The 9,599-nt window shown below is 38.7% G+C and overlaps 1 protein-coding gene across 3 annotated transcripts in view; it reads left to right on the plus strand.

Moving 5' to 3' along the window:
* Positions 1–9,599, plus strand: part of KIAA0232 (KIAA0232 ortholog) — a 70,204-nt gene extending 60,605 nt beyond the window's left edge. For all 3 annotated transcript variants that reach the window (XM_065634091.1, XM_065634092.1, XM_065634093.1), the window contains 3 exons: positions 3,713–3,794; positions 5,870–5,967; positions 6,927–9,599. In XM_065634091.1, coding sequence (XP_065490163.1) covers positions 3,713–3,794; positions 5,870–5,967; positions 6,927–7,106 — 360 coding nt within the window. In that variant the 3' untranslated portion in view covers positions 7,107–9,599. The remainder of the gene's footprint in view (positions 1–3,712; positions 3,795–5,869; positions 5,968–6,926) is intronic.

Raw genomic sequence — 9,599 nt, forward strand, 5'->3', positions numbered from 1 at the left:
ATAATTTTATCATATGATTTGGTCTTTTTACCTTGAATTCTGCTTTCATACCTCTAGACCTGGTCTTTCCCACCTTTGGTAGTCGTCGTTTCCTTGCCTGCCTAAATGTCCCTGTCAGAGGTATTTGTAACAGTTGGCTTAGTGTCCTGTCGTACAGAACCCCGAGTTAAATTTCAGCTCTGTCAGCAACCCACCAGCCCCACGCAAATGTGCTGTTTATCAGGCTGCTTGCTGGTCACATCTGAAAACCCTGGTGTTGGGTACCTCCCTTGCTCTAGTGAGTATGGAACAGTTTACATGAGCAAAACGAGCAGAAGTGTGAAATGCTCCTCCCGGGCATTGGTTCTGGCAGGCCCAAGTGTCTTCACCACAGCAGCCTGTTATTTTCCCCAGATCAATATAATAAGATATTTTGCTGCGTACTCACAATGCAGCTTCAGCAGATAATGAATTACATACTGCTTTCCATAGTAGTCTTGTGGATAAAGCAGCAATACAATAAAGCTGTGTAGAACAGTAGTCTTCCTGAGCTGCTTTATTTCAAACATGCATGTGAGTGGAAGAGGTGAGGAAAAATCCCAGGGGTTGTAGGAAATGGCGTTCATGCTGCAGGAAATAATCTTTCACTTCTCTGCTTGTTTTCTATTTTATTCAATTGTATCCTTAAAATACTGAAATGCTTTTCCATTGTTATGCTGGAGATCAAATTGGGGGTTGGACTAGCTGACCTTTGAAGGTCCCTTCCAACCCAAACTACTCAATGATTCTATGAAATACAAGTGGTTGTTACCAACTTTAACCTACAAAATCTCTCCTCCTAAGTTATGTGCTTTACACCAGTTAGATTACAGAGTCGTTTCACTATGGTTTGATCTTTGAAGCAGCACTAGGTTTTGGGGTTTTTTAGTTGAAAAAAATGTAATACTTGCTTTTATTCCTTCAGAAAATATTTGTGTTGATGTTTGCGAAGAATGGTTGTTCTTTTGTATACCAGAGGTTTCATTTGAAATTTTGGATGAAAGACCTAAGTGGACAGCCCTGCTGTTATATGAAGTTCTTAGGAAGGTTCCTTTGAGAAAAAAGACATAAAATGATGTTGGAAGAAACAAATGTGAGCTAGATGCCAGTGAAAGTCTTACAAGTGCTATTTAAAGTTTTGAAACTATTTTTCAAACTCTTGTACAAGCATTAGCAAAGCAAACATTAAAATTATTTTTCTGCTGTTGGCTTAACTCTCAGTATGGGCGAGGTAACAAGGGGACAGAAGCAGAATTGGACTTGTAGTTTCTGCATGTAACTGCACAATTCTGACCCAAATCTATTTAAAATTCGTAGACCGTTGTGGCTGAAATCCAGGACTCCTGGCAGGAGAATCTTGTGTAACTATAACATTACAGTAGTGTTTGTGCTTGGGAATGCTGAAGTCCTCAAGTGATTTTTACATCACATCAGGCTCTAAGAGAAGCCTCTGTTACCGTATGTCTGGCTGTAGAAAAAGAAACCCCATCAGCCTTCTGTCAGACCTGCAGCAAGACTGAGAGTGCTGCAGCATTGCGGTTGGGTTTGCCTTATTGTCTTTGAGCTCTGCTTAAGAATAAAGTAAAACAATTATGAATAGTTTCAGAGAGGAAGGGCTTCCGCTGGCAATTTCTAATACCAATATCATTGAGAAAAATAGCTATTTAGATGAGTAGCCGGAGAATTTAGTAAAACTTTTCATAGAACACTGGAAGTGTATGTGGGTATGTGTGAGAGAGAAGGAGGAAGCATAAATTGAAAATGCCATTTTTAAAGGGGAAGAATGCCAATAAAGGAAGGTAGAGTCATGGTACTATTCCGGAGTTGGTATTTTGAATATACTAATTGGGAATATTTCTTTAATTCACAGCAATTTTCATGATGATAGACCATGCAATTATAGTAAACACTGAATATATAAAATGGAGATCAGCTCGTGCCCGTCACCTCCCAAACAAAACCCCCAAATAGTGGGTCTTTCTACCTCTGTCCTTCTGCTTTATATGTCTGGCCTTAATGCTGGTTTAGAAATGAAGACAAGTCATTCCACGAGGGTCAGCGTGGGGGCAAGGGGGCCAGGTCGGAGCTCAGACTGAAGTCTTGCTGGGCTGCTGCTGCGCTCAGCTCAGAGTTGTGTCTGGCTTTCTCTGCTCCGGTCCCTAGGCAGGGCTGGGAGGACACGGGAGCTGAGGCAGCTGCAGTCGACACCAGTTCAGTCCCTGGCCCAGCCTGAAGCAGATGCACAGGCTCTGATGGCGACTTAGCCCTGGAATCAGGGCTGCTGGAGCTTCTTACACCTGCCCAACTCGAGATGGCTTTGCTTGTGACCTGCAATGGTTCATCCAGCTTCTCACGACACCAGCGATGGGGGAAACTTGGAACTTAATAAAGCTTTGTGCCTGTGGAGTTTGGCTGCCGCTGTCTGTAGTCAGCAGCAGAGTGAAGCTTCCATGATTGAATTTATTTGCAAATGCACATATTTCTTACTAAGTCCTGCTTCAAATACCCTAGAGCTTTTTTTTAACTATGGTTTCATTTTCTAAGAACTCCCTTTTCTGGAGTTGGAGTGTGAGCTTTTGGAGGGTTGTTCCAAAAGGACTTCTTTGGTGTTATGAGAGGAAACCAGCATGGATAATTTCAGTATTCATTATAGCAGAATTTTACAGGGAGAAAGGTTTAATCTGGCACACGTTTCAGAATAGAGAACTCTTGAGTTGCTTATTTGGGTTGAGAGGGATTTCTCTTATATTAAGTCATAGGTGTTTCTGACTTTAGGTTCTGTGGGTTTGTAGGTCTACAGCAGCTTTAGGAGGAACAGAACGAGATTCATTCATTTTCCATGCTTCAGTGTTCTCAGATTTACAGAAGAGGAAGCTGGATAGAAACCTGGTGTTGAAGCTCCTTTGTTACTGTTTGCAGTAGCTAGTTGTACTATAGTTTTTGAATCATTCTGTTTAATATCTATAAGGAATGTTACAAGCTGGCATCATCTTTTGCAGGTTGATGAGGTTACCACAGATGCAGTTACAAAACAGGGACATGTCTATTGTGACAAGCCTTTGGTATTTTAGCCATGTCCATTAATTTCATAAGGACAGGGTAAACTTAAATAGCATTAAAAGGTGGGGAGAGAGTATTTAGGCATTTTTAGTGAGTAGATTTAGATTATTTTTAGCATAAAGTCATATTATTAATCATCCTCATAACCAGTTTTCCCTCATGTTGACACATTCTCTAATTTTATGTTATCCCATTGATGGTAATACTTTAAATTTTGCCGCATTTTGTTTGCTTTTCTGTTTTGTTTTACACTGAATTGTTTGTCATGTTGACTGATGTTGCTTCATTGTATTTTCATCTCTTGAGTAGCTCATCTGTGTTTTCTTGTTGTACTTAGATTATGAAGTGGAGGGCTGGCATTCATCTTTTTGTTCTGGCTTTGTACAACTCTATATCGACAAAGTACGAGCCCCTGCGTGGAGTTCATATTGATTATAAGAGTTCAGATAATGGATGTTCTATCGTAGTTTGACAGTCCTTTCCTGTTAGTGTTAGAAATCAGTGTGACCTTTAAGACCTAGCAAATTGGTTGTAATACCAGAGTTTCCTCTTACACATGTAAGTATATTATTTATGGCATAATGAAGTGTGATTATTGTCTAAACACTTTCCTGTATTGAATACTAATCTGCAGAGAATGAGTGGCAGCCAGGAAAAGCAATGTTGGTGGGAAAAGGCGCTCTATTCTCCCCTTTTTCCTGCATCACAGTGTGAAGGTAAGAAGCTGTGCCTGTTTGACCTAACTTGCTCTTGCACCTGTGTTAGAATGAAATGCTCTTTCTTACAGATTGGAATTGCTGCAGATGACACTGGAACTGCCATCTGTATTGAAAACAAACAAACCCTTTCATAATACTCTTATCTCAGAGAGAACTGGGATGGTTCAGGTGCATAAATCTCTAGCATGTTTCTAAATAGTTTTAAAATAGAAGTACTTTTAAAATATTCTTAATATTTATGCAAACTTATTCTGTTCCAGAGCCAGAATATTCTTCTCTGACTCTGAAAATACTTTATTACATTTTTGAATGTTTCAACCTGAATAATATTTATTAGGTAGCTAATTTTTTAAGGATGTGAAAACATGGTAATTACCTTTTATGGGTTCACATAAATGACATGCCAGTTATTCAGTGAATGTGTGGTATTTCCCTCCAGCTGGGAAGGAGAGGGATTTGCCTCCTGGCGACTCCTTTCATAGTGACAATCTGGGAATTTTTCTGTCCCGCACAGAGTAAGTCCAGCCCCGCAGGGCGGCTGCTCGCCGGCAGAAGCAGGTGCGCGGCCACACTCTCTCTTGTCTCCCAAGAATTCATAGCATCTGACAGCTGGCCCAAGCCCAGGCTTTCAGTGGACAGGCGAGAATCCAGACAGTTTTGGTTTCGTGGGGTTTTTTTGCCTTCAAACCAATTTACCTTTTCTGGGGAGAAGGCAAGAAGCTAAATAAGAACGTTTTGTATACCAAATTGACAGACTTTCTGCTGCTAGAGGCTCAGTGCAAAAAAGTTTTGATCAGAAACCTGCCTCCTTAATAACCTGGAAGTAAATTAGCTGGTAATTATTACTGAACTATTTTTGGAGTGCACCTTAAAGTGCAACCAACTAAACAGTGTTCTCGGTGCCACAGTAAATGCTCTTTACTGTGGTGTTTAGAACAGTTGGGGTTACTTTCAAGAGCATCTTCACATACTTCACTCCCAACTATAGAAGTGTGTTTGCACAGTGAAAGAGGTCAATGCCTGCAGGACTTTGATTTCCCTCCGGTACTGGTCACAGAACCTCCCATATTAGAAAAAAACCCTCAGTATTTACAAAGTAGAGATATTTAGTGTCCTTTTGTAAAGTTTCATTTTTTCCCCACAGCGATAATTTCAGAGTCATTATTGGTGTAGTAGCAAATGTAGTGACTCACACTCTTTGAGGATGTATTTAACACAGTAATCCTTCCATTCCTGTGAGTGAATTGTGTCATCCTTTTGCTGACATCCGCTGGTGATCCTGCAGAACTGTCTCAGTGTTTCACCACCTTATTTCATCAGAGGAAGACAGAATATACAGCACAAAATACTGTGAAGTCCAGAACCTGCTCAATACAGTGGCAGAATTTCTGTGAAGTACAACAGTTGCACAATTTCCTCTTTTAGACTAAGTTTAAAAACCAAGAGGTTTATCCTCAGAACTAATGTTATTCTTTCACAAGTCTTTAGCTGTATCCGGTTTTCTGTATGGGTATTTTTTATATGTGGATATCGATGCATGTGATCCATATATATCTCTGTGATATATGTTGGTATTATATCTGGAAATTTACTCTGGTAAGTAGAAACCACAGCCATTTGTGTCAACTTTTTTTTTTTTTGAGCTTAAGTCAGGATCAGGCTGCTGTTGCAGTGTATTTTGTGTGGGTATAAAAATAGGAATGATCTGGAAAACTGCAGTATCAGAATTAAAAAATACACCGAACCATTTATAATAAAAAAGTAATTATTTGTCTTTGTACCTTACTATTTTAGATGTTTCCATTAACTAAGTAGCTGCTTTTTTTTTTTTTTTTTTTTTTAAATTTGGTTATCTAGATAAGATTTGATGGTGCTTCATTAAGGTATTAAGCTCTTCTCTTTAAGGATGTCAAACTAAAACACCCACAAGTACAGAGTTTTCATGACTTAGAGTGTGAATTTCAACGATGCTTCTCTAGATGATTTTGTTTTGGCTAAATGTAAATAACAATGTTCCTCAATTGTTTTTTCTTCCTTTTTCCTCTGAAACACCCCCACAAACACAATCTAAGAGTGTTATACAAATGCCAAGGGAGAGAATGGTGTAGGAGAATTTGCAGATGCAAAGGAAATATCCAATGATGATGAACATCTTTTAGATTTTAATATGGTAAGTTTGTCATTGATTTGGGGGAGGAGTTCTTTTTGTTTATTTTATGAGAGTGTGCTACATCTTTCCTTTCATCGCAGTTTTCAGTCTGGCCTCAAATGAAATTTCTGCAAGAACCTTCTAAAGCTTTTCTTTCCTTGCTTAGTTTTTTAATCTCCTCTGTGTCTCGAGCGTTCTTCTGAAAACACCTCAGTGTTGTATTAATACTTGGGGGATTACAGCCCCAGTTGTACTTCTAGTAGTTAAGCAAATTCAGTTTCTTTTGGGAACACTTGGCTTTAGCTTGTTGCCTATGTTAAACATGAGTCTTTTTTTCCTCAGCTTCTAATTTCAGTAAGTGTAGAGTGGGCTGATGTGCACTACAAAGGCAGAAAGGACTGGTAACTATAGGAGTAAACATAATGTATGCTGAATTCTGTCTTATTTACAAGCAAAAAACCACCATTTTTTTTCCATAGGGAAATTTTTTTGTTTACCTGTGCACTTACTGATGTACTTTTAAACTTTATAGTGATGGTAACAGGTAAATTTACACTGTGACATGCTTGCTATAGCTTTACTGATTCAGCTGAAAATATGTTGGGTTTGCATTAAGTTAGTCAGATCTGTGCTGTGTTTTCTTCATATTTAACACTTACTACCACATTTTGTAGATAACTTTTAGAGTCATTTTCTAACATGAACTGTGATAATGATGCATTCAGAGTTCACTTTTGATTCTCTTGCTGGTTTGTGCAAATCCTGAAATTAAGGAATAGGAAAAACTAATAAAAGCCCCACCTTTTCCCCCGATGTTCTGCAATCCTTCCTACACAGTGGACTAAGTCAGGAAAGCGGACTTGCCCTGTAATTGGGACATCTCTCGTCAACAGCTACAAAATTATGTAACCTCGCAGCCCAGACAAAAGCGAGCATGTTCTTTTTTGTTCCCCATCAACACTGTCAGTTTAAATCCTTAGGTTTCTTCTGTTTATGAAGCAAGATGTGCAGATGATATAAATGCTGAGGCAAAACCAAATGGCTTCAGGAAGAAGATCTACTCCAGCGATAGCTCCGGCTCTGCAGACACAGCTTCAGAAGGTGGAAGTGAATGGGCTGATCCGTGTGAGGAAGAGCTTTTTTCTCGAACTCAACTATAAAAACTGCAGAGTAGAACAGATGATTTAAAAGGAACATGAGATGGAAAACTATATTTCTTGAGGGTCTGTAGCTCTAAAACAACAACTTGAGTTTCTTCTTCAGTTAATGGATTCAGATGTGTATTTATCTTTCTCTTCTTGCTGATTTTATAGATGAGGACACAGCTGTCCTATTGAAGATTTTTTTTTCCCCCCCCACCCCCAAAAAAACCCTGTTAAATTCTTGGCTATTTGAACTAGACTAGATTGTGTTGTCAAATCAAGAATGGATGTGCATGTGCTTGTCTTAGTAGTACCACTGCTTTTTTGCATCTTAATTGCAGTTATTTTCATTCGTAACTGTAGCCCTACCACTATTACTACCTTCTTAGCATCGCAGTGTCTACAACTACTTCTGCTATTCTGAGACTTCAGCTTTCTGCACATTAGGCTTTGTTCTTTAAGAACTGGGAGATAAATACTTAACACTGTAATCTATCAGTGCCTTTCTGAGCGCCCGAGAAAAGCATGAATGACTTGTCCAGTCTTCATTCAGTAAATCTCATAATTTTGAAGTAGGAACAACAGGGTTGTGCTTTAGAGACTTACAGAAACTGTGTTTTCTATCCTATGATTCCCCCCTCCCGCAAACCAACACTGAGGATACCATGGTTTGTATTTTTGCTAACTGGAGAAGCCAAGGATTTTTTTGTAGGTATGGAGGCAATGTGAGTGGTTTTTTCCCTTTTTTTCTTTTTTTTTTTTTTTTCTTGTCCTTTTTAGCAACTTGCCAATGTGGGGCAGACGTTTAAAAAGTAACACCAAAAATAATAAACCACTGGGGTGGTGAGTGGATTGTTGTGAATTTTGTAACGAGTAATGAGAATGTTGTCTTGTTGCAGATGATAGCATTCATGTAACCTGCAAAAGCATCCTGTACTGAACTTGAGCCTGAATGACTGAAACTATCTAAAATGCTCAGAGTGTTCAGTGTTTTAAATGCAAAGGGTCAGTGCTTCACTTGAAAGAAATCCTGTGGCTGCTGCAGTTAGCTGCTGTTGTGGCTGTAATTTAGTAAATCTCGTAGTTCATTTTGTGTTTCTGAGAGAATGTGTGGGGCAAGTTATGTGTGTGGTGGGTGGGGGCAGGGAAAGCAATGACTTACAACATACACGTGTGATTGCAGTAGTGATTGTTGCTTTATGTGACTTGCTTTTAAATTTTATTTTCTTAACTTAGAAAGTCAATACATTGTCAAAGTTGCATCTGTACAAGACTATCAACTCCTTGTGCTTTTAAGACATTATGCAAAATGTATAAGCCAGGAGGAGCAATATTTGCAAAACTAAACATTCTAAGTTTTCACCAACTCATAGTTTAAAAAACAACAACAACTAACTAGTCTATACAATAGCAGCATGTCTATAACATCAGGAAGTGCAGGAAGTCCAATACTGACTTGAAAAGCTTAACCATGAATTTTGACAGGCAATAAACCTCATGAAAACTATAGCTGTGTGAAATGTGAGCTGAACTGCCTTTGAAATATGTTCTGTGCTGGGTTTCTGAGTAACCGGGTTTTGTTGCCTTTATTCAGTTGATAATGTAAGAATTGAAATCCATGGTTGGAGAACCATGCCGCTCTTTGCGCAATGCTTTTGTTGAGATCCTTACTGAAAACTGGCTTGGTTTGTCCTTACCCGAGGACTTTCTTTTGGTCCTCCTCTTAGACTATGTTTTAGGGTTTGTATTCATACAACAGATCTTTCGACACTTTACACTTTCTTTCCTTAATTTATTTGCAGACTTTGGATAGATTTTTATATATTTTACTTTCTTCTGGAGCTTCCTTGAGAGGTTGTTTAGCACCTGCACTGAGAACTAGTTAACTGTAACATGAAAGTAAAAAAGAACTTAACACACAAATTCTTCGAGTCACTGCAGTGAAGAATGGAATAGAACTTCATTCGAGAACAAGAAATGACCAAATGGACATATTTCAAACACAAACTTCAGCTCAGTTAATTTTGGCTAGAGCTGCTTCTTTGGTAAGAAAGGGCTCAAAAATGACAAAGGTGTTGCTTATAATTACATTGTGGCATGTAATAATTCCAGCACCTTTGGGGAAAATAAAATCGTAACTTGAGCTTGGGCAATAACAAATTGTCTTTACTTGTTTTCATAGTTTAATGGCTAAAGCTCTAAAGCTTTCAGTGAGAGTTGAAGTGTGGTTTTTAGTTTTTCTGTATGGATAGAAACACACACAACAACAACCAACAAAACACCAACAACAGAAGCATTACAGGTTGGCATACGCTGAACCGCACTGTGGTATGAAGCGCATTGCATATGCATAGCACTGAAGTATCAGTTTTCCATTCCTGGGCTGAAATTTGTTTCTACTTTTTGCTTCAAGTGGTTGTATTGTTCTGATTTCACGTACACCAGAGTAACTGATTTTGTTTTCTTGTGGAGTTACTTAACACCGAATAAAAATATAAAAGGACAATTGGA

Source organism: Caloenas nicobarica, chromosome 4, assembly GCF_036013445.1.
Source record: "Caloenas nicobarica isolate bCalNic1 chromosome 4, bCalNic1.hap1, whole genome shotgun sequence".
Lineage (NCBI taxonomy): Eukaryota > Metazoa > Chordata > Aves > Columbiformes > Columbidae > Caloenas > Caloenas nicobarica.